General features: G+C 48.6%; 8 protein-coding genes across 8 annotated transcripts; 5 read left to right on the top strand and 3 right to left on the bottom strand.

The window, feature by feature from the left end:
- Window positions 1-478: 478 nt before the first annotated feature.
- Window positions 479-1,154, top strand: FSUBG_2416 (uncharacterized protein; the record flags this gene model as incomplete). Its single annotated transcript, XM_036680186.1, has 2 exons — window positions 479-515; window positions 571-1,154. 2 exons carry the CDS (start codon window positions 479-481, stop codon window positions 1,152-1,154), a joined length of 621 nt encoding a protein of 206 aa, XP_036542093.1.
- Window positions 1,155-1,341: 187 nt separating this feature from the next.
- Window positions 1,342-2,757, bottom strand: FSUBG_2415 (DOS1; the record flags this gene model as incomplete). Its single annotated transcript, XM_036680185.1, has 3 exons — window positions 1,342-1,778; window positions 1,824-2,535; window positions 2,581-2,757. 3 exons carry the CDS (start codon window positions 2,755-2,757, stop codon window positions 1,342-1,344), a joined length of 1,326 nt encoding a protein of 441 aa, XP_036542092.1.
- Window positions 2,758-4,675: 1,918 nt separating this feature from the next.
- FSUBG_2414 (glucose repressible grg1) lies at window positions 4,676-5,077 on the top strand (the record flags this gene model as incomplete). Its single annotated transcript, XM_036680184.1, has 3 exons — window positions 4,676-4,797; window positions 4,933-4,999; window positions 5,057-5,077. The coding sequence occupies 3 exons, from the start codon at window positions 4,676-4,678 to the stop codon at window positions 5,075-5,077; spliced, it is 210 nt and encodes a 69-aa protein (XP_036542091.1).
- Window positions 5,078-7,263: 2,186 nt separating this feature from the next.
- Window positions 7,264-10,613, bottom strand: FSUBG_2413 (putative argonaute like post-transcriptional silencing QDE-2; the record flags this gene model as incomplete). Its single annotated transcript, XM_036680183.1, has 4 exons — window positions 7,264-8,682; window positions 8,728-8,966; window positions 9,014-10,257; window positions 10,312-10,613. 4 exons carry the CDS (start codon window positions 10,611-10,613, stop codon window positions 7,264-7,266), a joined length of 3,204 nt encoding a protein of 1,067 aa, XP_036542090.1.
- Window positions 10,614-14,264: 3,651 nt separating this feature from the next.
- On the bottom strand, window positions 14,265-14,732 carry FSUBG_2412 (RIB2-DRAP deaminase; the record flags this gene model as incomplete). Its single annotated transcript, XM_036680182.1, has 1 exon — window positions 14,265-14,732. The coding sequence occupies one exon, from the start codon at window positions 14,730-14,732 to the stop codon at window positions 14,265-14,267; it is 468 nt and encodes a 155-aa protein (XP_036542089.1).
- A 271-nt stretch (window positions 14,733-15,003) lies between these two features.
- On the top strand, window positions 15,004-17,423 carry FSUBG_2411 (uncharacterized protein; the record flags this gene model as incomplete). The annotated part of the gene is made up of 6 exons (XM_036680181.1): window positions 15,004-15,139; window positions 15,195-15,945; window positions 16,114-16,167; window positions 16,217-16,256; window positions 16,544-16,703; window positions 16,756-17,423. 6 exons carry the CDS (start codon window positions 15,004-15,006, stop codon window positions 17,421-17,423), a joined length of 1,809 nt encoding a protein of 602 aa, XP_036542088.1.
- A 1,706-nt stretch (window positions 17,424-19,129) lies between these two features.
- Window positions 19,130-21,900, top strand: FSUBG_2410 (glucan 1 3-beta-glucosidase; the record flags this gene model as incomplete). The annotated part of the gene is made up of 5 exons (XM_036680180.1): window positions 19,130-20,719; window positions 20,768-20,912; window positions 20,963-21,350; window positions 21,403-21,827; window positions 21,884-21,900. The coding sequence occupies 5 exons, from the start codon at window positions 19,130-19,132 to the stop codon at window positions 21,898-21,900; spliced, it is 2,565 nt and encodes an 854-aa protein (XP_036542087.1).
- A 3,186-nt stretch (window positions 21,901-25,086) lies between these two features.
- Window positions 25,087-26,655, top strand: FSUBG_2409 (Ca2+:H+ antiporter; the record flags this gene model as incomplete). The annotated part of the gene is made up of 5 exons (XM_036680178.1): window positions 25,087-25,333; window positions 25,387-25,598; window positions 25,648-25,878; window positions 25,926-26,442; window positions 26,495-26,655. The coding sequence occupies 5 exons, from the start codon at window positions 25,087-25,089 to the stop codon at window positions 26,653-26,655; spliced, it is 1,368 nt and encodes a 455-aa protein (XP_036542086.1).
- Window positions 26,656-27,349: the final 694 nt, after the last annotated feature.

Here is a 27,349-nt window from a genome sequence, read left to right as displayed (position 1 = left end):
TTGGGACGCTGAAGAGCTACCTATATAAAGCACAATATAGAGTTGAAAACTTGGTCGAACCAGAAAATATCGGTAATACTAAGACGCTGCCATTTCGGGTGTATTATTCATTACGCTTCTTGTTAGATAACAATGCACTTGGTGTTACGTATTACCAGGGACCAGACAAAACTAGGTCACTCTCTGATGATCAAAGGACACACAGGCCTCAGGGTGTAAGAAGACTTCTGACGTTAGGTAGACTAAGGTGTCAAAAGAACTTAGTCTAAGATCCTCTAGATCTCTACTAAATTATACTAAGTTTACCTAAGTTTACCTAAGGCTTTTTGTCACCTAGGATAGAAGGCCCAAGTTTTATGTGGGTCGCTTCTCTGGGCCGCAACCGCCCGGTCTAATCGATAAAACACCAAATTTTTTATGCAGAGCCATCTTCTTCAAATTGCCCCTCCAAACCCCGCCAAAACTATCACCACAAACCATGGCCTCTACAGAACCTACACAGCTGCCTCCGGCGGGTGAGTCCATACCCCGACTTCAAACATTCGACAGAAATTGATCTTGATCTTCTAGCTGAACGCCAATCCGAGTTCGAGCAAGCCGTCGCATACGCCCTTCACCTATGGCCTGCTCTTACACTCTCAGTCCAGAACGGCTGGGGTGGTCCTGACTCTGCCGACAAGCGCGATTGGTTTGCCGGCGCCATTGCCGACCTCTTCCCAGAATATACCGATACACCTCCCAAGAATGGAAAGGTTCCTGAGGACCCTGATCTAGAAGAGGTTGAGACTGTCCTGCTCCAGATCATGGTTGACGAGTTCGAGGTCAATGTCGACGACGATTCCGGCACAGAAGTTGCTGGAAACATTCTCCGTGCTCGTGCGAGCTGCACTCTCGGAACCTTTGACGAGGTCAAGGCTCTGCGCACGCGCTGGTTGAACCGCAAGGGGACAAAGGTTGAGGGTCTCTTCAAGAAGGCTGAGGATGCCGATCAGGACACAGACTGGGAGAGTGATGAAGACGATTCAGAGGATGACGAGGGTGGCGCTGATGTCGAGATGGATGAGGCCCCCCCTCTGGTTGCGGCTCCTAAGGAGAAGCCCCAACCTCAGGTCGACGAGGATGGCTTCACGATGGTCACCAAGAAGAAGAAATAAATGCAACAAAGATACGAAAGAAAAATGGGGGGAGCAATGGAACATAAAAAACGAGTTTCTGGCATTGATACCCACAAGTTACACGCTCTGGTTCTTTCAACATGCCACAATGGTTTCACTAATTCCGAACGCCAGACTCGACAGCGACAATCCTAACCTCTCAAATATATACTGGGATTTCCAACGTCTATTCCCAGTCCTCATCGCTATCTGAGTCGTCTTCGTCACTATCATCTTCCTCATCACTGCTCTCCTCCTTCTTCTTGGCGTCCTTAGGATCCTTGGGGCTATTAGGAGTCTGTGTTGTCTTGCCAGATGCTGCACCGACAACATCGTAGCTAGCCTCACTATCCGCCTGTGACTTCTCGTCGTTTGACTTGCGGGGCTCAGTTGGCTTCAAAAGGGCTTTTGCAGGTTGGGTAGTGGCGGCAGGGGTGGCAGAGGTGGTAGTGGTGGAGGGGACAGTAGGGGTGGTCTTGGGCTCGTGCATGGGTTCAGCCTTGGTCTCGACCTTTGTCTCAACCTTGGACTTGGCCGCGGGTGTACTGGTGTCATCGGAAGCGTCAGAGTCATCCTCGTCGGAATCGTCATCGCTCCAGGCAACATCATCCTCAGCGGAGGCAGCTGTTGATTGTTAGAAAGGTGCTGTTGGAAATCTAATTGACTCACCCTTGAGGAGATCTCGTCGTCTAGCATCAGCTGTCTCAATACCATGACGAAGGAAATAGTAACGCTTCCAGAAATCAACGTACGGAACCTGGTCAGGAACCAACCTCTCCATAGTAGCTCGCAAGTCGGGGAATTTCTGTAGATCATCGTTGATTTCGGGTGTTTTCTTGTCAGCATCAAAATCCTTTGACCACGCTGCATAATCAGCACTATTGGGATCTTTTGTGAAACTCTCCGTCGATGTGTGAATAACGTGTAGTTGGGCATCAAATCTCGATGTATGAATCACACGCTTGCCTTGAGCATCCTTGCTCTCGAAGAGAACAGTGCCGCTCTGGTCGGACTCCTGGGGAGGTGCAATACTGACGGCATCACGAAGGAAGTTCCGGACATTGCCGCCAAACTTGATAAGGGCCTCATCAGCGGCTTCCTCGGCTTTCTGAAGGTCTTTTAACCTCTTGGCAGCTTCAGCTCTGAGCCGAGCCAGAGTGTTCTCGGACTGTTTGGCCTCTGATGAACCATCCTGTGATGCCCTGGGTGTGGTAGCCTGATCATTCTCAGCGTCCCTGGAGCTTTCGCCGCCAACCACGGTGTTGAGTGAAAGATTTCTCGTATGGCTTAGAATTGTTGATCGAAGGCCAGTAAGCCCCTTTGATGCATCTTCACCTACTTCCGCCAACTCCTTGGAGGCTTGTGTATATACTGATTCGCCCTAAACATGTTAGACGGGCAGGGTTCAAGAGCTGAGACCTCGTACCTGCTTCACAACATTGCCAAAGAAGCCACCAATCCTGGAACCCCATGGACTGTTAGAAAAGGCCTTATATGCGTCTTGGAGATCCTCATTCAACGTTGACTGAGGTTGAGGACTCTTTGGCTCCTCCGTCTTCTTAGCGTAGCCATCTTCTGTGATATGATCATAAGCCAGATCCATGGCGGCTCGCTATTGTATCGTTCTTAAGCCGATATGAGTCAAGACTATGATTTAAGACCCCAGTATGAGGCTTTGTAAGTCTTTTAATCCGTTAATGATAAATTTATTCGATATCTCCTGTCGTCTTGATATCCCTTGGGCTTGAACCTCCTGACCGCACATGTGGCGGGGTCCAATCGCTGTTGGGCACGGGCCAATGCTCACGTGAGCGTCCTTTGGCAGGACTCTTGGCTTTTTTGCTACCCTACAGCATTTCATTATGTTAACATTTTCGAAGATCTCTACGCGTTCTATCTGCTGTTACTGCCTCATATTTTGCAAGTTTGGTTGATTTACCTCCTGGCACTGCTATCGTGGTTTGCTCTTCTTGTTCAAGGAGAACATGCTTTTGGTAGCGATGTTGTTTGGGTTTATCTCTTCCTTGATCGCCATCGCCTCGGGTATTAACCTTTACTCACTGTCACTACAACTCTAACGTAGTACCTTATATCGATGAGGAACTCATGATCAACATTAAAGCCAAGCTCTGTTGCCAATGACGACATATGAAAGCTTATAGTGAAGGCGATTACTTGCCAAGCCTCATGATCATGAAGTTGTTCAGGCCTTGGTCAAGAACGAGAGCAGCTGAACCAGAATGTTATTTTGAGTTGACCTTGAGGGATACCCCCGCAAGGAGGAAGGTCTGCACTCAATTAGGTAGTGTACTTGGCGAATGCTTTTCAGTTGAGCTTAAACTTCAATTTCAGCTCACAACGCACTCTTTTGATCGATGCCTGTCAACCAAGCTGTCACTGACGTATCTATTGCGCAAGACAAGACTGCAAAACTGTGCGACCCCTTGTTTCAGGTCCCTCAATCCTCAGCGAGAAGATGGTGTTGATACCCTTAGAAAGTCCTCAAGGATGGACCCTTAATCCGTCATATTCCCGAACTTTATCTTATCGAATTTAACACACAGCACCCGCGATTATCGATGATATTGTGGCATGCTTATCCTTAGGCAACCGATGGCAATGCCTTGTTTACCAACATTGACGTCGATGTATCTCGATCGTCGGCTCTACACGGGCAGAATTTCCATCTAAAAAGATCATTTGACCCCGATCGCGATCTGAGAAAAAGCCTAGAACGAGCCACAGCAAACGCCAAAACGCAGCTCGACGTGTTTGGATTGGCTCCAGTAAAAGGGGGATTGGATTGGCTTTGATCTTGAGTCCTCACAAGACGTGCTTTTGGCAAAGTGATGCTGTCATTGTGCATGAAGACATGTGGGTTTTAGCCAATCAAATAGTCGTCCCTGAGCCAGGGGATCCATACTGGCAATCCTCTAGCTTGGAGCCGCAAAGTTGCCTGCAGTGATCATCAAGCTTCCCGTTCCTCGGTCTATTATCATCCAATGACATGGAGGGAATCACAAGTCAATCAAGACCACTCCCCGGATCCAAACAATAGTAGTGGGCTTTGCAGCGCTGGGCAACATATCTTGGCTTTTGGTTCCAAAAAAGGACTTTTCCATCCTTGCGATGACGTAGTATGCTATGCAGCTTCGCAATCCAGACTGCTCCAACACCGCAACTGACGTCACACACGATCGCGATCTGAGAGGCATCTGAAGTACCCCTCCATCACGAGAGTGCATTTTGCTAGAGAAGCCGCAGTGATTCAGTGTGGGGAGCTATCGGGAGCTACCTCCGGACCATCTTTCCGGCCTACTCCTCCTTGCCCACGCGTGCCTGCATCTTCAACGTGAATCACAGGCAAGCAACTTTCTCTACAAACAGCTCTCCAAGCACTACTTAAACCCCTCCTCCTCCCACCTCAATCTCTTCTTCTTTCATCATCACACACTCTCATCTTCACTCAATACAAACACTCAACCAACAACAACCAACCCAAACCACCAACCACTATCACAATGGAGTCCCTCAAGCAAGCCGGCAACTACGTCGCTGAGACCGTTCAGCAGGCTACCTCTGGTGCTTCCAAGGAGGCCAACAAGGAGGTTGCTAAGGACGGCAACGTCCCCATCTCCACCCGGTAAGCACTTCACTTCCCATCCGGACTACCCACGAGTGCCTCACGACCTCAATACCACGAATACATGGGCCTCACTCGGCACACTCAACACCACTTCATCTCATAGAACAACATCTTGCTAACATCTCTCTCCAGTGCCACCGCTGCCAAGGACGCCCTTGGTGACAAGATCGACGAGACCACCCACGACAAGAAGGCCGACGTAAGTCTTCCCTGAGCTACGATCAACAGGTTGTACAATACTAACCGAAAGCAACAGGTTCATAAGGAGGCCATCTAGATTAAGAGAGCCTCGTATTTCGGATCGACATGAGAACAACATGAATCGACATGAATCGGAATGGCGTTGAAAGGGAATAGCGTTGGGACTACATAGGCTGTATTTACCTACACCTAATACAAACAGTCAAACATCAAAACCACCAGAAAGTGCATAGTGAAGTGATTAAGTTGTGATTCGGCTAGAAAGTAAATAGCCCCAGTTCTCAAAACCTGATCAAGTTTGTCTGGCGCAGATTGTGAATACTAAACTGAGCGAAATGATATATTGTACTGATCGTCCAACCTAAAGCTATGATGTGATGACTGGACAAGGTGGATACGAAGTCAATAAGAATAGGTAATGTAAAAAAACACCTCTGCATCGAAACCTGGCTAGACTATCGTAGCGTGCTGGATAACTTCGTATGTTTCGGCCTGTATCGTGTCCTCTCCAGTAAATCGTGCGCGTCTGCTGTTTCAACCACGTACTACAGTGGAACGAAAGAATGAAATAACTGACTGTTAATCCTCCATCACTTGCTTCGTCTCTTGGCAACTTTACAGCAACAGACATTAGGGTTCCTTGCCTTATGTTTGCTTATATCATGCTGCTCTTGAAAGTTTTCTGGAAGTAGCATAATGGTTGTCATCCTCCTGAGTTGGCTAAACTTCTTGTAGTTACTATGCCCAATCCATCGCTCTTCCAGCTCACACTTTTGTACCTGAGTTGATCAGTCTCGTGTAAGGCTCGTGTAAGGCAGATTGCCTGCACACAACCGATCTTCAATATAACAGTTCTGCCACTACTGATATAAGAAGCATGATGTGTGCTGTTTAATATTCACTCCAACCTCTCATCAATGTAACTCATCTCAGACGACTGGCCCAAAAGACTACGCATATCACACGATGGTCGAAATTCTTCATGCGATGAAACTATTCAATCTCCAACCTATGAAACCATGATTCTGCCTACTGAGGAGTCGATTTCATGAGACATTAAATGATGGAAGCTTGGCTTGTTGCGAGATGGAATGCCACAGATGTGACCCGACACCTTACTTCAAATACTATTTTCATGCCATTCGATTTATTCAAGGGGGGTACTGAGTTCTTAAATGACACTCGTATCGCTAGCGGAAGCTTTCCGGAACCTGAAGGAGTCATGCTGCCGTCCTGAATTCAACCCAAACTGAGCTAACTCTTCTTCTCATTCAGGTCGTTCCGACTTGACTCCCCAATTCGTCAATCGACAGCTTCGGTATCCTATTGATCAGCATTGCCTCACTTCGCCATAAAGGCACCGTTCGCGAGCCTGTCTGCTTGATTCTGGCTGGTCTTACACGAACCTGGAGTACGGAACTCTGCTACATCAGCTATCAAGTCCATCGCTGATGGCTCGGCATTGCCTCCGTGTGATCCTTTGGACCCAGCAAGTCGTTTGCCTCAATCTTCACCCAGAGTTCGAGCGACCTATACCTTTCGCGGAACAGATGGCTGAGGTGTTTTGCTCCTTGCTAGAAGCCAGGACCTACAATGGCTGTCAACTGCCTGAACATCTGAAAAGTGATGACCGAGTGACTACTGCCACCCTCTTAGACCTGTTAGAGAACAAATGTTCAGCAAGAGTCTGAAGAGGGGAATACTTTCCTACGTTCCATGTATCAAAATAAATACAGACCTGATGCCATCTTCCGCGAAAAGCCAACAGGCAGAATGAATGGGAGACCCAACCAATGTAAAGACGAAGAACTTGCTACGTGATTGCATTGATCCGTCCCCTATTAATTGTTACATTTTCGCATGAACCTCACTGAGCCTGGATGCCACCCTCTCTTCAGCAAGATGGGTAAAAGACTTGGACAAAATTCAATGTGATAACTTCTATTCCAATAGCAATAATCTGCCACAAGACTACTAAAGGCAACATAATGAGTCATTCCCACTGTCGTGTGAACTTGTGCTTTTTCTCAAAATCAATTGACAACCTAGAGCTACCTCGCTATTTTCCATGTAGAGCAACGATACTAAAATCGCTATAAAAAACACCGCCGTGTTCTACCATTAGCCCAAATGAAAAGCAAAACAATACCCATCTGCCATCTCACCAAACGACGATATTCCAGAAGGTAACAAATCTTCCTTCCATGAGGCCGCAGACTTCCAGAAAGCAATATGCGCAAAGTCATCACGAATCACAGCACCTTAGATATAGTACATGGAGTTGATCAGTCTGGGGTGGACTGCCTTGCTGTTCCTGGCTGCCCCAGCACTGATGACACTTTCACCGTCAGTCTCCTCGAAGAACTCAGGTCGATGAGCTCGAGCGCGAGTGCAGACAATGTCTGCATAGTAGGCGGGAGGGCAAATGCTCACAGCCTTGGTGGCACGTCCAAACAGATAGCAAAGCTCGTGAGTAAACTTCTCAAGTTCGTTGGCTGCCTCGTTTTTGAACTTGGCTTGGAAGATCTCATCAAGTAACACTGTGTAGTGCGCAGGACGGGCAGTGCCCTTGATGCTTGCGTGGGCGGTGAGGTAAAAGTCCCAGTAACGAGCCTCCGTAATACCTCGGTCGACGACAGTGCCATTCTGGATGTTATGATTCTTTTCCATGGCATTTTCTTCCGAGGTAGGGTAAAAGCGAGTCTGGTGTCGCTTGACGGAAACGATGATAGAGATCTTGGGCGGCTTGTTCTTGGGGTATTTGCCATTGCAGGCAATCCGGATGCGTGGCAATTCAGTCCGAAGAACTTGGGCGAATTGACCAGTGGACACACCGTCGCGGAAGATGACAATGTTCTCTGGCAACTCCTGTCGGTTGTGCTTTTGCCAAAGCTCAAGGCGCGATTTGAATGCCTCAGTCAAGGTCTCATCCAGCATCTCCTGCTTGGATGACTGCTCCCAGGAATAAGCTGGCCATTGTCCCATGTCCCGGTCGATAGTTGCCACCAAGCCAACCAAACTGGGTGCAGCATCGCTCTTGTCGGCAGACATGTTGGTGGGATGTGTAACATCGTAACCAACCACCATTGTCTTGCCTTCTTTAATCAAGCCGACCTCGTTCAGAAGTTTGTGATTTACACCACCAGTCTTCAAGTTCCACTTGAGAGCAACATTTGCGAAATACTGCGGGTTTTCTTTGCGCAGCTGGAAACCCTGAACACAGATAGTATGAATACCGTAGGTGCAGTCGCCTAAAGTCTTGATCTTGCCATAGACTTCCGAGCCAGTTGAGTCAAGAATCACAAGCATGATCTCAATCTGATTTTTCTGAGCCCAACCGAGAACCTTTTCAGCCTCCTGGCTGTCAACCGCCAGGGAGGGCGGTGGAATGGGGTCATTGACAGCGATGTTCATTGTCTTCTTCATGAACTGAGAGAACGCGATGACTGACTGTGCTGCCACGGGCTCAGATCTATCGTTGGACAGGAGGTTGACGTAACTCCATTTCTTGACAGGTTGGCCGGGCTTGACAACCTTGACATCTCTGAGATTCCAAGACCCATTGCGCGGGTCGATAGCTTTGGCTCTCCTCTGCTGGTCAAGGTATGCAACTCGAGGCACGGCGAGAACACGTCCTTGGACCGTGAGGAGCTGCTGACCGACTTGGATACCGAAACGACCCTATATGAGTTAGCATTTCCTACATCAGGACTTAACTAAACATACCAGTTTGCCGTCTTTGTCTTCGAGGCCTAGGGTTATCCGGGCATCTGTAGTAATAGAGAGGGCGTTGGCGTATGGCGTTCGGCAAGCAAAGTTCACCATGTCTGTTGACTCGGCGCCATTGAGCTTGGCCTTTACTGACTGTCCAGGCTGGATCTCAAGGAACTCAGCAGGAACAAATGTAGGCTTTGCGGCAGTGCCAACATTGAAAAGGGGGTAGTTTTGCAGATTAACGTTGTACTCTAGATCATATGTTAGATCAGTATCGAATGCGAAGGGTGAAACATACTCTGTTTGTAAAAGTCCGCGACGGTAATGTACCGGCCGTTGCCCTCAACTTCGAGCCAGAAGCTCACGTCTCCCGGTCCAACCACAAAATCTGTCGTGTGGCGGAACTTGGGGGGGTTCTTATCGCGACATTGTTTTTTGATGTCACGGATCGACACTAGGCCATGGATTGCCTTGGATCTTCGAACCTCCTTACTCCCGTATTTGGTCTTTATCCAGACACGGGTCTTGGGAAGAAATCTGCCGAGTAGTTTCAACTTTCTGGCCATTTGAGGCGACTGAGTCGCATTTACCCCGAACCCGTCAAAGAACTTGGCACAGGGACCGTCAATCTTGAAGACACCATGTGTGACATTGACGTTCAATAGAAGGCGGCCAGTCGCCATGCGAACGGATTGGAAGTAACCGCGCGCAGCTTTCAATGCTCTGTCTCTGCCCAGGACAACCTCATGGCGACGGTTATCACTACCAAATGCAAAAAAGCGCGAGCTTCCCACAGCGCTGATCTGGTCCAGCTTATTAGATCTGGGACCAGAGCCGAAAATGACGTTCAGGGCATCAATGACATCAGGGAACTTGGGGTAGGTCATGGCCTGGGAAGGATCGCTGCCGTCGTCTGAGGCGCCAGTCTTTGAGTTGACGTATTTGAGCATCTCGTCAACACGAGCCTCTACAGGGCCATTGAAAACAACATGGAAGGTATCAGTCTTCTCGGAGCCTTCTGAAGAGGGCATATTGAACCGCATGGTGTTGTCTTGCTCAAGGTTGAGCTTGCGCAGCGATATGAGCTGTGACTTGAACTCGGTCGCGACGAGCAAGTCCTCGTTCTTTTTAGAGAGCTCCTTAAGAGCTTCTTCGATGACAAAGTAGAGCTTACGGCCCTTCACCTCGCGAGGGCCAGATTCTCGAGGCTTTCCGGACTTGCCACCCTTGCCCTTAGTTTTGGGAGCGCGCTCCTTCGCCTCTTCTTGTACTTCTGGTACAATCTCCTGCACAGTCATTGTGTACTTGTACAGGATCGGAGCTTCAGTTTTGATGGCATAGTAGTTCGCCCAAAGTGTGACTGGAGTTCCTTTGCTGCCAAAGGCAGGTCGTGGAGGGAACTTTCCAAGGTTCTGCTTGTCTTCCATTGACAAGTTGCCCATATTGGAGGTCAATTGAGTGATAGATGCAACATTGCTTCTCACCACTTCATCCTCGAGCTTTGCAATAGCGCCATCTGGTTGGGGAATAGAACCTCCCATGCTGCACAAGTTAGTATTGATCAACAACAACACAGTGGTGATAGATAGAACATACGTGAAGACAGCAGGTCCTTCGGGCTGACCACCGTAGCCGCCACGGCCGCCACGACCACCTCGTGGTCCTCCTCTTCCACGATCGTAGCCTCCGCGACCGCCTCTAGGGCCACTGAAGCCGCCTCGGAAGTCACCACGGCCTCCATCAGCACGACCTCTGCCCTGGAAGCCATCACCTCGTCCTCTTCCACCTCGAGAGTCAGAGAAACCAGAAGGGCCGCCGCGGCCACCGCCACGACCATCTTGAGGTCCGCCACCGCGGCCTCCGCGACCTCGCCCACCACGACCACCTCGGTCAGCCATGGGAATTGAGGTTTGAATAGTCAAAAGCTATAGGGAAGCAAGATGTAAGGGGCAGCGAGCGATGTGTAGAGAAAGAAAGTGCTGGTATTGATAGTTGATGGCAAGAATCAAACTCCAAAGGACTGTCACTTGATGATGATGATGATGATGATGATGATGGTGATGATGATGAGAGAAGAATGAAGGGCTTGATGAACAGGTATGAGAATGTGTGAGAGTGCAAGTTTAGGAGGAGGAGGAAGCAGAGGAAGCAGAGGAAGAAGAAGAGTTGGGCTGCTTTATGAGAAAGACCCGGGGCAGGGTCGAGAGACTCTTTGCCAGTGTGAATCAGAGCCAAAGCAGTCACAACCTTGTTTGCTGTGACTTTGCTGTGACACAGCCTGGTTATCTGAGAAGTGACTGATCGACTGAAGGCAAAAGTGACCTAATCAGTGCCTCTACCCAATTGACAAGGAGGCTTCTCGGCAACAGCTGCAGAAGAGGTCAAAGAGGTCGGTTGTTGTCAGGGACTGGCGGGAGAACTATCACGGCAGCTAAGGGAGCTCACCCGTTTCTGGTGGAGCAAGCTGAAGCTAACCGACACTAAGAAGTGCGCGGGGGAAGAACTGAAGTGGCTCAAATTGAATTGATAGCGGGCAAACAAAAGAAAGCATGCAATTCACACAAAAGGGAAGAGTTAAGGTAGACTTCGCCTTTTCCCCCTTTCATACGCAAGGTTTTTTTTTCGTAGCCTTAGAATGGTCGGCCTCCCAAGGTTGCCATGACGTTATTCGTTATGACTTAGTTCGTTGGGCTAACGAGGCTTTCCAGCTATCGTTAGTTAACCTTCAATGATAACCATTTACCCTAGAGGAATTCAATCACGCCCATCTTTTCACTATTGGAAACACAACTCATTTGCAGGTACCATATGCTCGGATCTTGTGTTGACGCAGTGCAGAATCCGTCTCAATCAGTTCTATCATGTTACCGAGATGCATGGCATGTTTGCTTCTTTGAGGTGGACTACTAATAAGCCACGATATCAAAATCAGCCCTGACCGCCTATTTTCAAGAGCAAAGGCCAATAGCACAACGAGTTCTCGCATCCCGCTGTCATATGATAGATTCCCAAAAACAGTCAAGGCAACTTATCTTTGCGTCTACGGCTGAATGCAGGTCACAACCATAGCAATCCCTGCCAGCAAGTATACCCTCTGATAGTAACCATAGCACAGTCGCTGTTGGACAAGATTTCCGCGAGCCGTCCCATGCTCAGCCACCATCAAAGACCTTACGATCTGTGCTTGCTCCGTTGGATCTTGGTACGCCTGGAATCAGCAATTCGTCCACACAATTTGCGATTTGTGAGACCAGCCCTGCGGGCTCGGATAACCAAACATACAACACATGCTAGAGGTTTGAGTTTGAGCAATTGCACCCTCATCACATCGCACAAGGGGATTGATCGGCCCACTGAACCTGAGGTATTGCTTGCCTTATGCTGAGCATCTGCTTACATTGGCCTCCAACGCATAGATGCGCTGTGTAACTTGAACCATATCATGAAACTTAGAACCGAAATGACTCTCCATGGCTCTGTCGAAGACCTCAGAATCTTAGACTTTAGCAACACTGCCATTCTCAGCAAGAACTTATGTATTGAGTTCCTTATTCCCGGTATCCTACACCGATTACAGCTGGAGTAATGCTCGGCTTCCCGCATAATTCTAAACTCCAAGCAAAACATACTGAATCTATCATGATATTCAACCACAGTTTGATCAATGTAAATAGTCGCCATGCCGTCCATCATGTCAGTGCCTGTTCTTTCATACCTTAGAACCGACAGTCGGATAGACGCAGACAAACTTCAACAAACGGGCAGCCTAGGAGCAGCCCCATTAACCACCTCAAGACTCTTCTTATGATCCTAGTACATATAGAAAAAATCAAGGCACCAGCCATCTCATACTCCAAAAGCCCCAGGAGTGGGAATAGCACCCACCCAACAACCTAAGAAATACCATGTGCACTGGTCAACGCGGCTTCTACATCTGCCCCTGCAGACGCACCCACTGCCCCAAGAAAGGGATAGTTCCTCACAGACTTATCACCCAGGGGCATGTATGCAAGATCGAAATAGATACAATTGCTTGGGACATATGCGAATGGTGGATTGCGAACGGACCTCCGGAGCAGGTCCTCAACCGATACCTCAAGCCCAGCTGCCAATATTTCACATGGCACACCCTCCTGATTCCTACGGCACTCTGCTCTGAGTGCCAAGTCACATGCGTTGAGGTCAGAGAGGAGCACGGAAGTGGTGAGAAGAGGTCGCATCGAAGAGGAAGAGACAGGGGCCGGTAGCTAAGGCATAAAACCCTCGTTTTGTTGGACAGACCTGTTGCCTCCTCTATTTTCTATTCGCTATGTTTGTTGGTTATGTTTGTATGTTTCCTTAGATGCAGTTTACCTACAGAGCAAACCTAAGGAATCTTCTAGAAGTCTAGCTAGGCTATATAAGCCCCAGCTTCTTCTGATCTAGATAGATGAATTAAGTTGCTTCTTACATCTTAACTCGTTTTGGTCATTTTGACACCCAAGTTTAAGTGTAACTTAGATACGGACACTCAATGGATGTGTTACTCTCAAGAAAGAACTTGACATGAAGGAGGAGGCATGGTATGGCCGTTAGGTCTTTTGAGCATAGCTCTCTTCCCTAAACGTATATGTTAGTGGTTTACAAACGCATTAGACTTGTGTACAGCGCATATCACTCACAACTTCCCACAGACCGCCAAAGTGCGCCACGTAAATATCACTTTTCAAATTTAGATTTCTGATATAGAAAGACCTAGGGAGGTAGTAGTAGGCAGTGACCAAAAGAACCTGCTAGAATCTAGATGTTGAACTTCCCACCCTGTAGGAAGTACCCTGAGACAATTGACTGCATGGTTTTATTCTGCGTTTCGCTCCAGACTCATCAAGGGACATTGGGAGGCCATATTTGAAATATCTCTGTGGAAGACAGTCGCAACAAATAGATGTTAACGTTCCATAGATGGTAGTTTGGTGGTTCAGTCATGTGAATGCATCATTTGTGCTTCTCGTAGCAGCAACACAGTACGGCTAGGGGTGGAAATACATAAATATAAGGTCAAAAACGATGATAAAGATGGAAGAATCTTGGTCAACGTTGCACATATGGATCACCGGTGTGCTACGTGGCAACCGCAAGCATACCATGGTACAAGGGTTTTGTTGGCGGAACTCAACGCGAGCCGATCAGGACAGATCGGTACTATCGTTGCTGACATTGAAATGCATAAATCAACTGACGATTGGTGATATGCAAGTCCGCAAATTTGATAGCTGACCTTCTGACTTGGTGTACCGACTGATATAACGCAAACAGAGCATACCGGGGAAGATAGCCCTTTATAGCAGTGTAGCATGTATCAACGCTGAATATTGACGATATGACTAAACTACAGATTTCTGAGGGAACACGGTTGATTAGCTTGAGATGTTCTGGCAACATAGGGGGGTACTTGCCATCTCCTTTACCCATCTCAGATCCAACTGAAAGATTTATCCAATTTGCCACAAGACCATCCATTACTCGTTAACACCCATGAGTGAGCAGTTGGATCTCACATGTAGATTAGCTCATGATTTGATATGCCCTGCAGTCGCAACCTTGAGAATCTCATCTTCCAAGCCTGAGACATGGTGGATCTCAATACCGGCATCTTCGAGCGTTTTGCGACCTGTATTCTCCCCAACAAAAGTCTCAGGCTCCTGAACGCCAACATAGACCTGCTTGATCCATGACTTTTGGCGCAAGACTCTTTCGACGCAGGGGAGTTTGCCGCTCAGCCGCTTGAAACAGGGCTCAACAGTGGTGTATAGAGCATGGGGTGTGTCGAAGACATCTGGTAGCTTCTCTTCTGTCGTTCCATACTGCTCAGCCAGCTTTAATAGACATGTCTCTTCTGCATGGGTATTCCCGGGAAGTTCAAGAGTGTATCCTTCGGCAATGATGCTGTTGTCGCTTAGCCTCACAACTAGAGCTCCCACACGGAAGTTGGTGGGCTTGGGAGGGGAATTGTTGGCTAAGCCCAAGGCACGCTCCATTGCGGTCTTATGGTTCCCAGGTTCTATGGTAGTCATATCGTTTGATGTGAGGCATGTATGGATGAGGTATGACGAGATGTCTGGATGCGGGAGCTTTGATCCATCTTGAACGGTCGGCGGTTGTAAACTCCGATCACCGAAGGCACTTTAACATTGGCCCCACACCTTTCTCGTGAGCGCGTTGCAACGCGTCTCCCACCAGCAGCGAGCTTGAGCTTAATCCAACTTGCACTCCATTGCATGATCAACCAAAATCGACGATATCAATACGATGTCGGACCACGAAGATGTGCTGGAGAGCGAACCTCCCACCATTGACCCATATGAGGTTTTGAGCCTCGAGAGGACTGCGACGGCCGATGACATCAAGAAATCTTATCGAAAGGCTGCGCTTAAGAACCATCCAGGTTTGTCAATTCGGTTACAATAGAGATGAGCACTGCTGACCCTACGATTTTTCAGATAAGGTGCCACAAGATCAGAAGGATGCTGCGCACGAGAAGTTCCAAGCTATCGCGTTCGCCTACGCTATTCTCTCCGATCCCGCCCGTCGCAAACGGTATGACGAGAGTGGCTCGACCTCCGAATCGATCGTAGACTCAGAAGGATTCAACTGGAGCGACTACTACCGAGAGCAATACAAAGAGTCTGTGTCGGGCGATGCGATCGAGAAGTTTGCCAAGAAGTACAAAGGCTCTGATGAAGAGAAGGGAGATGTGCTCGATGCATACGAACAGTGCAAAGGCGATATGGATGCGCTGTACGAGAGAGTCATTCTTAGCGACGTTCTGGAGGACGACGAACGTTTCCGCGAGATCATCGACACGGCTATCAAGAGCAAGAAAGTGCCCAGCTTCCCGGCCTATACGAAAGAGACGAAGAAGAAGCGAGAGGGCCGTGTGAAGCAGGCCCGGGCTGAAGCCACGGAGGCCGAGGACTATGCAAAGGAGCTAGGTGTGCACGATAAACTCTTCGGCGGTGACAAGAAGGGAAAAAAGAAGAAGGGCAAGGGAAACTCGGAGGACGACCTGGCAGCACTGATCCAAAAGAGACAGCAAGATCGCTCAGAGAGTTTCCTGGATCATCTCGCTGAGAAGTATGGTGCCAAAGAGAGCAAGGGCAAAAGCAAGAAGGGCAAGAAGCGGCCTGTTGAAGACGAGCCGTCGGAAGAGGCCTTTCAGGCAGCTGCTTCTCGTCTGAAGGCTTCGAAGAGGTCAAAACGATAGACTTTAGGTGGAGTGCGATATCAGATTGCGGTAATGTGACTAATGGGTCAAGAATTTTGGTGTTTGGGCGTAGGTTAAGGCAAGGATGCACTACTAGGACAAGCAAAGAATTTAGACCGAGAAGAATTGAATGATTCACATTAAGCTTGCAACAGTACTGCCCAGTGCAGCATGATCTCCGACTATGTTTCCTTCAACAAGATGGAAAGGTCAGTCCTCAGTCAATGGACATGATGGAGACAAACAGACATGAATCAGACTTGTTCTCCTAACGAACCTCGAACCTCATATCTCCCAAGTAAGCTTTCTTGTAAAGCTTCTGATAATTGGTATGGTCTATGATAATCTCTAGACTTATTGCGGCAAGGACTCCCAGTAATGTATGACTTGACTGAAATGAATCCGTGACGTTGTCACGGGCCAGTCTTTTTCCAGTGTCCACTAAGCTATGGTGGGGCTTCTCAAGCCACCGTGAATATCGCCAGGTCTCACTTTACTCGTTTAACCTTCTCTCAAACGCGTCACCACGACAAGATAGGTACGCAAGAGCGTGATTCTATATCGCTATGCTTAACGATGGTTTAGCCTTCGTCTGAAGAAGAGTGCTATCATGATGCCATGAGCGAATCCGCCAAGCCCCCAATCTATCCTCGGTATTGTTTTCATCTTGCGCCAACCGTGAACCAATGGTGCCTCTTTCGTGTGACTGATATCCATGACCTTGGTCAGTACGAAGGGTTTGAAGGTATGTCTAAGCTGCTGAATATTTCACTGTCTTCTAGACTGACAATTTCCAGGCGAAAACTTCTACTTCTATGGGAATCTACCCATCAAATGGGTGCGCATAGTCGGATTAGTCGTCGCCATTGACGAATTCGCAAGCCGACGCGTGTATACAATAGACGACAGTAGTGGTGCATGCATCGAGTGCACCATTTCCATACCAATCTCTGGTGAAGACGATGGTCGCGCGACAACAGGATATGCTGCTCCGAAGAAAGCGGATATTGACCCGCCTCAAACCCAAGACCCGTTCCCAAATATTGATGTTGGATGCGTTGTCGATGTTAAGGGAGGCCTATCTACTTTCAGGGACGAGCGACAACTCACCATTGAGAAGATGACCAAGGTACGAGGCACTGCGCAAGAGGTTACTCTCTGGGAAAAAAGAGTCAAGTTCAAGTCCGAGGTTCTTGACAAACCATGGGTTCTACGAAGCAGTGAAATCCGAAGATGTCGAAAAGAAGCTGAACGGAGTGAAGAGGAAGCGGAGAGGAAACAAAAACGCATCAAGGCAATGGCAGAATCTCGAGCATCAAAGCAGACATCGAGGCAGACATCGAAGTCCGCGGGCCATGCTGAACAGCCCATTCGGCAGCAGAAGCCGCATAAAGAAATGCGGCTGGATCTTCGGCAGATTCTTGAGCAGGGTGGAAGAGGCAAATACGATGCGCTAGGATTGTGAACTGAATATGTCCTGATTACTGGCGCACTTACTACGGCATTTTAGCGGGCGTTCATTATTAGCTGGACCAGAAAGAAACAATAAAAGAGAGTTGCCAAGTAGTGTTTGGCATGGCCAAGCGCATTGTGCCGTGGTCTGGAATGCGATACGCAATCACCATGATTGATAAAGGGTGCTAGAGGCCAGAGACCCATGGCCTTAGGGTCTTTCAGACACGCCGGAACGGTTGGTCACTGGATCATGTCTCGGTTTCTAACGAACTCCTCCGTCCTGGTGTCTGGGTAAATGTTACCACGAGTCAAGTGTTGTCTCGCCTCAACGGTCTCTAACGTAACATATGAAGTCAAGTGATTGTCTCGGTTCAGAATCGAATTGCCTTTCTCATGAATGCAACATCAACGATGGAGCGGTTGGAGAAGAGAGTTTGGCCACCAGACAGACGACAAATGACTTCGTATTCATCAGGCGAATATTTGTCAGGCGAAGACAAAGCAAGGCTGGTGATGTTTCTGCTGGGAGACAGTTTTGTTAACTCAAGTAATAGCATGAAGGATGGGTTATATGCAAAACAAAAAAATATTTTTAGCTATGAAGTCACCTAGCTATCAACGCTCAAGGCTGAGACTTGGTTCGGGAACGCAAGCCATGAAAATAAATGAAGAACACAAGTGGCGTCCACTCACAAGGTTGAAAGCTCACCCAAACGACCGGAGCTGAACTCTGAAGCAAATTTCAACGTTTGATTTTGGAAGGTGTGGCGAGTTCAACCGAAGCCATCCCTCGAATAGTCTCACAGGCTAACTCATCGCGAATCGATAGTTCCTGGAACTAGGAGCGCCCTGCAGCCCATGCCCAAGTGCGGCGTGCGCTAGGCCATTAACTGGCCCCTCTACTGCAGGCACATGGGGACGCCACAGATGAGCATCTAGGCGATTTCCCCTTTGAGGTGCATCACGACGCGCCATGGATCACATACCCTGTGTGTGAGACTGAGAACATGCGCCGCAGACACTTGATCTGGAATGCGAAAAAGGTCCCCGCCTCGACTGTTCACGATGCTCTTTCCTGGGCTTCAATGATACCCAAGAGACAGAAAGAACGATGGTCAAGCAGAGCACATGGCCAAGCTTCTCTGGCATTGGCTCCTCAAGAGGAGAAGATAAAGATGGAATTCCTCCAGCCATTTTCGTTCAACTTCAACCCTATTAACATCATCATCATCACAACCTCGGAATCCTATCACATTCGCATCCTACGCCATCCTAGAGAATCCAATTTCTAAAATCCTATTACCTATCATCGCTTACGCCATCTTCGCTGGCATCTGCTAGGTCTCGACCAACCCGTTGTCAACCCTGGCTCGCTAGTCCAGCATTTCTTTTGGTGGTCAATTCTAGGCTTGGTCTAGCTTCCAGGTAAGCCACATGCGTTTCTTCGTTTGTGCCGCCGAGACACAGTCCACTTCATTTCATTCTCCGATGTAAGTGCATGCTAGCTCTATCAGTCGTGGTGCCACTGGACTAGTGGTTTTCCGCATTCGATGGCTTCAAGGAAAGGAGCAGGCCCTGGACGTAGGGCGGCTATATTATATGAGCCATGGAACCCCTACCTTTCAGCTTGTCCTCCAGCTTCATTCAGCCTCATAAGTCTTATCGAGGTTGTGATCTTCTTGATCAAGGCAGCATCACACTCCCTACTTGCCCATCATGAAGACCCGCACTATCTTGCCCGTATGGCTTCTTTGGCTAACCCAGGGACAAGTCCTAGCCCTGCCTCAAGGCCAAGACGACTCTGCTGACTCCTGGGACGACTCCAACGAAGAGTTCAAGCGGGATATCGAAACATCTGCTTTCCAGTATTTGACAACCTACGACAAGGACGACATCATTCCCGTCACTGAAAGCGTCAAAGTCAGTACCAGCAAGGTTGGAACTACTGCCACAGCTCAAGTCCTCCCAACTCTTTCAGACGTTGAGCCTCACACCGAAGGTTTCGTTGTAACGGAGCTATACAATCCGCTTCTTACAGCACCTGCCGTTATAAGCACTTCGATTCCCAGCCCTACAAGTCTACTGAAGCCAGTTACGTCTACTACAAGCAACTCTGTACCCTCAGGTCTCTCCAAAATGGCTGCCGCTCCCAACATCTTCGCCAACCCCATCGATACGAGCGCTCCTCCATCGATGTTCCAGAGGAAGTCCACTCACCCTGTTGCCAAAACGCCCATGGTCAATCAAAACAGCCCTGTTGGCACGAACAAGTTTTACTCCAACTTCTACCTTGGTGATCAGAATACCCCCGTCTATACTTACCCCTACTCGCTCACATGGGGGCGCGGCACTGGCCCGGCAGCAAGCTGGGGCATGTCTATCTCTCATGTCGAGGCGTCACAACGTACATATGGCAACGTGCAATCTAATGGTGCCGTCGAGTATTACATCAACCCTGTTGGTATCCAGTCCATGATCATCTCGGCAAAGGAACTTGGCAAGAACACCGTCTTGACTATGGACTCTATTAGTGCTCACTATGCCAAAGCTTACCTCAGAAAGGACAGCAAGTCAGCCGCGACAATCACCTTTCCCCTTTACCAAGGTAGCGTCTTCACGACTGCGTACTTCAGTGGTGGTACACCTTGGATTCAGACTGGCGTTTACTTCAGAACTATGACACAAGTGACAAAGGATCCCAAGTCCAACGTGCGCAAGTACAACTTCGTCCTTGAAGATGGCACCACCTGGCGTCTGTACGCTTACAAGACCAAGGGTGACCCTCTTACCCTCAAGGTCACCAACAACGGTCTTGCTTCCTCGACCAAGCCATTCTATGGCTTCATTCAAATTGCGAAGGATCCCAATGTTGGACAATCCGAGGCAGTTCTCGACAACGGCTGTGGTATCTATGCCACTGGCATGACAGTCAGCGGCAACACTGTTGGCAAGCAGGGCACTTACAGTTTCACATGGACCAAAGCTGGCCACGCTTCCGGAAAGCTTTGGATCTTTGCTCTTCCTCACCACGTCAGCTCGTTCGATGCTACAACCAAGAAGGAGATGAGGACGTACTCGCTCCAGACACCTACCAAGGGTATTGCTACTGCTGTTGGCGGAACCACCTGGACGATGGTCGAGTCTGCGCTGCCCGTCGACATGGGCTTTGCTCCCTGGGATCCGGCAAAAGGAAGCCGTGGTCTGACTGCTAATGCAAAGAAAATTATCGCACCTATTGCCAAGTCCGAGGTCTCGCAAGACATGGACGCGCAGGCTAATACAGACTCGATGTACTTTTCTGGAAAGGTAACTCCCTCGTCAAGCTTCCGTGAGAAATATACTAACATAGTGTAGGCTTTGGCAAAGTTTGGTTCCGTACTTTATGTCATCAACAACATGCTAGGAGATAAGGCTCTGGCACAGGCTGGCTTACTCAAACTTCAGAAGGCGTTTGCCAGATTCGGTTCGAACAAGCAGAACTACCCTCTTGTCTATGAATGTAAGGTGTTTGTCAAAGCTGGGTTTTACGTTAGCTAATCAGGTGAATAGCCGTCTGGGGCGGAGTCGTTTCTTCTGCATCCTATGAGACAGGCCAAGCAGGATCCGATTTTGGAAACACTTACTACAATGATCACCATTTCCATTACGGCTACCACGTCCTCGCTGCCGCCTATATTGGCGCTATGGATAGCAAATGGCTTGCTGCCAACAAGGCTTACGTCAACTCTCTTGTTCGTGATTATGCGAACCCGAGCAGCAGCGACAAGTACTTTCCCGTGTGGCGAAGCTTTGATTGGTACCACGGCCATAGTTGGGCTCATGGTCTGACTGCCATGTATGATGGCAAGGACCAAGAATCGAGTTCCGAGGACATGATGTCTGTTTATGCTCTGAAGATGTGGGGTACAGTGATTAAGGACACTAACATGGTCGCGAGGTAAGTTGGGCAGTCCAGGAAATTTGATAACAGACAACTGACAACAGAATAGAGCAAACCTCCAGCTTGCCGTCATGACACGCGCTATGCAAGACTACTACTACTATACCACCTCCAACACCGTGCAGCCTAAGAACTTCATCGGCAACAAGGTCGCGGGTATTCTGTTTGAGAACAAGGTGCACCACACAACATGGTTCAGTGCAGCCATTGAGGCAGTCCAGGGCATTCACATGATTCCTATCCTACCCGTGTCCAACTTGGCCCGAACCGCCACATTCGTTCAGCAGGAATGGGACACTTACTTTAGCAAGGGCCGTGTCGACAAGTTTAACAACCTGTGGAAGGGTATCATCTATGGCAACTATGCAACAGTTCAGCCTAAGACTGCCTGGACTTTCTTCACACAGTCCAAGTTTGATGCCAACTGGATCGATGGCGGAGCATCAAGGACATGGTATATGGCGTATGCTGCGGGTAAGTCTTTTGAACAGTGAAATGTAAGATTACAGTGGCTGACAATCATGACACAGCTCTGGGCCAGATTTGATGAGAAACAGAAAGTGAGATCGCTGCGTTGCGACCAAAACGTCAGCGTCGGTGCTGAGATAAGCACCTTGTACAAATATTGAACATACCTTACATAGACATGGCGATACCTCGACGGGAACATTTATTTTGTATAATTGGAATGGGCAGAAAGAATAGGCTTTGCATGTGTTAGAAATGGAAGAGGAAAGCAAGAAGTACAGTTGAATATTCCCTGACCTCACCCAGATTAGACAGATGGGAGGCAGATGTTAGACCCTAGACAGGGCGAGTTAGAATTTCATTGATTACCTTTAAGCCGTGTCGAATATCGGGAAGACGAAGCTTGAGAAGCCCCGAAGTCCGATAGAGACTGAATAACCCGTGACCTGTGTTGTTGATACCGGAACTCGGATACATGAAATCAATTAAACCCACGTGCTTGTACTGAGGAGGTGACTATCTGGCCCGGCTTGATTGGGGCGCAGCCATGACGACCCTTGATGAAGATTTGCGCCAAGCCCAAGGGGAGTGAGTGAGATGTGGATGGTCGCCAAGAAACAGGTTGTTAACACCGCCTCGAGTTTGACCAAGAAGAGGAAAAGAGTGACAAGTTGGGAGTTGAACAGGCTTGGAGACTACCAAGTGGGAAATGATTATGGGGCAGTTTGAAGCTTGCATATGCCTGAAACAGTGAGTGCAACAAACGTTTCTTTTGAAATGTGTTCGAGAGGATAAACTGGCTAACTGGCCACTGTTTTCTGACCAAGGTACCTAGTCTGCACACCGAAGAGAGAACACTACATGAGACAAGACATAAAAGTTAAGAATCGGTGTAACGGGTTTTCTTGCTTAACTTGAAGTTACATATGACGAGTTGTCCATTGGCGTAAATCCCAGCGACACGGCAACGTCGGACAAGAGTGGACAGGACCGAGCAGGTTGCGCAAGGCGAAACAAAAAAGCAGAGAATTATGGCGGAGTCTATTATGTCGTAAGCCGATGGACTCCGACGCAAGTTACATGACGTTTGATAGCACATATACTCCGTAGCCACTTATAATGATGTATCTTGCATATCCGCAGTTATACGATATCTGTCCGCAAAAAATCAGGGGTGCAAAGATGCCAAGAAGAAGGAGAATTGCGAGGCGTACGGCTATTGACGACTTTAGATTACTTTGGAAGATGCGTTAATTTCGACAATTCCCTTATTTGACGAGATTTACAATGGCAGAGAGACAAAAGACAAAGACACAGAAGGAAAAAAGCGCTTGCACATTCAAAGTTTTAAGCTTTTTTGCTCAGCCACCAGTTAATCTAACTTGTTTCTTGGGCCGCTGCGTCGATAGCTGCAATCGGCAGTTTCTCGATGGAGCTTAGAGCGTCACGCCGAATAATTGAGCATCAGTGACAGGACAACCTGGAGTTCACCCTGAAAAGTGGGTAGCTTAGCAGCTCAGTCAGTGGGTAGCCCAGGTAGCTCAGCAGTTGATGGCCAGCTTCTTTTGTCAGTGGCCGGATGGGATTGGCTGATGTAACCCTGCCGATCCGCTTGGGCCTTGGGAAACCCATGCCCTACGTCAACTCGCTCGGCTGCTGCTTCCAGGGCCAAGCTAAGCTTTTTCCCTTGCGTAACCAAACCAGACCAGTCCATAACCAAGGAAGGAGGCCTCCTGGGGCAACGCGGGTTGTTTCTCTTCGTTCCTGCAACACAACCACCACCTCCCACAAGTCTATCATCATCAACAGCATCATCACCCGTCGTCTAACTAATTGTTGGAGATCTCTAGGGCTGTGTAGTTTATGTACGCCCGCTTCTCTTTACCCACCGACGCTATTCTTCCCTCCTTTGGACTGTCTAACGTACACATTCCATTGAGCGGGGGTGAAAGAAAACACAATTGAAGAGAGACATACAGACAACACACTCATTGCCTGTCTACCTGCTTCTATTCAACCATTGTCGTTGGATTGGATCGTCATACGCTTCGTTACCCGTTTCGTTTCGTTCTGTTCCGCTCATTCCAGACCGACTCAATCAATCCTGTGGTCGTTCAACCTTTAAACCTCATACACACGCATCAATCAATTCCATCAATTGGCTGTGCGAAAGCTTGACGCAATCATGGTTTGTAAGTAAAATGTCTATCTGCAGCTGCATTTGCATCTGTATTTAGCCTTTTCTTTTTGCTCTCCTAAATCATGAAGCATCACTTAAGCAACCACGGTTTCCTCAAAGCCTATCTACCTGTCTCTGCAACTCACAAAGTAAACCACTTAACACCCTGGTATCAGAACCATATCCTCATCGACGCATCTTTCCTAAACCTGCTCCATCTCCATCTCCATCTCATCACCGTCACCATCCCTGCATCTGAGCACAGAGTGCCACACACCAGCCAGAACGAGACAAAGTGCAAGATTAGCTTCTTTCACACGGGGGTCTCAAAGGCGCCGCCGCCACTCACGATATTATATCCCTATCCCTACGTGTTGTTGCCCTCTACCACTCCGTGCCCACATCGTTTTATCCTTCTTTCAACCTCACTTCTACGTCAACTTCAATTTTCTGGTTCCTACTCCTTTGGACACGGAGACGGCTACGGGCCTTGCCACCTGGTACAAGATATCGAGTGAAAGAGTGAGTTTATTCGCAACGCGATAAATGCCTGACACGGGCTTTACTCCCGTCAGCTCGAGCCCCCCCCGTTCCTGTATCTTCCCTCCATCTCCAAGTCTGTCATTACTGTCTCCCTCTCTTGGCAAGCGCCGTTAGTTGGACCTAAGTGCACTGCCGTGATCGCCATTCTATCTACGCGCCAGCTTCAGACATGATCTTCACTTTGCATCTTTGCCTCTGTGCATGGGCATCAAGGATGGCGCAGCAGGATCCGCTCCTTTCCATGTCAAGAACAAACAAGCTCAAAGCATCCGCCCCATGAAGACAAGGCCAAGCGATCTAGGCTCTACAGGCCCAGGTCCCATTGTCAGCCTACCATGCAGCCTACCCCAACCTTCTTGAGACTTTCCCTTTTGAGGACTTCGTTGTATTCCGTCGCTTATTGCTTTTAACAACCGTCTACTCCGCCTTTTGATACTTCCTCACTGCTTTTTTATTATATCAAAGACTCGTCCGCTGACCATGTCGGTGCCTTGATCGCCACCAACAGCTCTTCCATCTTTCAACCTTCAGATCAGACGATCAATGTCTGCCAAACCTCGCAACCATACAGCCGACGAGAATAGCCCGCTCCTCAATGGCGGTGCCTCGTCGGCTCCCAATGACACCTCCGGTCATAGCAATGGCAACGGCCACATCAGTCTCAGCCGAGACTCGAGCACCATGACGTTCCTCTTCGACTCGAAGCATACACCGGGTATCGATAACAGCAACATTGCCGTAAGGAGTCTGGCTTACTCCTGGCACATCGCCAAGGTCACCCTTCTCAGCAGTATGTTTGCGCTTCTCGCGGTACGGTTGCCTACACAACTGACTGTTTCTTAGACTATGTCAACTTTCTCCTGGTTATGGTGCCTCTCGGTATTGTCGCTGGTAAGATGGGCTGGGGCTCCACTGCCGTTTTCACCATCAACTTCTTCGCTATCATCCCGCTCGCCGCCGTTCTGTCGTTTGCGACAGAAGAGTTCTCGATGAAGCTTGGCGAGACCCTTGGTGGACTCCTGAATGCTACCTTCGGAAATGCCGTGGAACTTATTGTATGATGCCCCAAGCTTCACTTCATGCTCACGACTAATCGTACTTTAGGTCAGCATTGTTGCTCTCCAGCGAAACGAAATTGAGCTCGTCCAGGCTTCTATGCTTGGTAGCATTCTTTCTAACCTTCTCCTGGTCATGGGAATGTGCTTCTTATTCGGTGGTCTCGTTCATCGGGGCCAGTCAGGCAATGGCACAGAGCAGTCCTTCTCTTCAGCCACTGCACAGACAACTTGCTCCCTCATGACACTGTCTTCAGCCTCGCTCGTTATTCCCGCTGCTGTATGTTGGAATTGAACCCTGCTCAAAAGCTCGACTAACTTTTATAGCTCTACGCAGTTCTTGACCAGAGCGGTTCCAAGGAGAAGGCCCAGAGCATCCTCACACTCTCTCGTGGCACTGCCATCATTCTTCTCCTACTCTACGTCCTATATCTCGTCTTCCAGCTCCGAACACACAGCAACCTTTTCGACGCCGAGAACCAGAACGAGGACGGTGAGGAGGTTGAGCCAGAGGAGCCTACTATTGGACCTATTGCCGCTATTGCCGTCCTCTGTGTCACTACAGTTCTCGTCACTGTCTGCGCAGATTACCTCGTTGACAGCATTGATGATCTTGTCACGACCTCCGGAATTAGCCGAGGATTCATTGGTCTGATCTTGATTCCCATTGTTGGTAATGCTGCTGAGCACGTCACTGCTGTTGTCGTCGCCCTCCGTGATAAGATGGATCTCGCCATGGGTGTTGCGGTTGGTTCCTCCATCCAGATTGCCCTCCTGGTTACGCCCTTCCTCGTCATCGTTGGCTGGATCATTGGTGCCCCCATGACTCTTCACTTCGAGACTTGTGAGTTTGATCCCTTTCCGTTCCGTGTAATATCGACTGACAAATTTCCCAGTCCAAACTGTTGCCTTTGGAGTCTCTGTCCTCGTTGTTACGTATATTGTCCAGGATGGCAAATCCAACTACCTGGAGGGTGCTATGCTTATGGGTCTCTATATTATCATCGCATTGGCTTTCTATGCCACTCCATCCGATGTCTTGGACCCTGGCAACTAAGTGCCAGAATTCCCCTGATGTCTGAATCATCATCAATCAACTAATTTTTTAAACATATTATGACTACCAACAAGTGACTTGTCCCATCAAGAAGCTTGCTTTGGATAGCCAGGAATGCCATCGAAAACTGTGGCTTCAACGACCTGTCAAAAGAGAGTCGGATAATCGAGTCAAATTTCATATTTGTATTACTAAGCGGTTGCAGTCCGCTGGATAGGACTGCTTCACAGGAGTCCCAGACACTCCATCAAACTCTGGAATGAAACAGGAAGAGGAATAGGGAGGTTCAGTCGCATTCGCGAAATTTCATTGTGTCAAAAGAAATGAGGAATAGGAAATGGCCTTGCCGGACTCTAAGCTTATTGGATTTTTCTTGCTTATATCATTGGACTGCGAGGTCAGAGATGGAATTCAGGCACGTAAAGGTTGATCGGGTAGTTAATCAATATTTTCGCAGATTGATCTGTTCTTTGACACTCGCCGGTGAATGAGTCGCAACAATGCCCCCAGTCTTTGAAACACCATGATCAAGTGATTTTTGTGAGAGTTACCTGCCAGCGGGGAAACGAAGTCGTGAGCTGGATGCTAATCCACGAGTGCCGAGTGACAAGGAAGATGAACATGAACATAAAATTAACATCGCACTACAAAGTCTCGTTAGGTGAGATAAGTTGACGTGGATGTGGTGTGCGAC

Source organism: Fusarium subglutinans (genome assembly GCF_013396075.1).
Source record: "Fusarium subglutinans strain NRRL 66333 chromosome Unknown NRRL66333_c0000020, whole genome shotgun sequence".
NCBI classification, from domain to species: domain Eukaryota; kingdom Fungi; phylum Ascomycota; class Sordariomycetes; order Hypocreales; family Nectriaceae; genus Fusarium; species Fusarium subglutinans.
The sequence above is the reverse complement of the archived record's forward strand: the minus strand, read 5'-3'. Positions and strand labels throughout refer to the sequence as shown.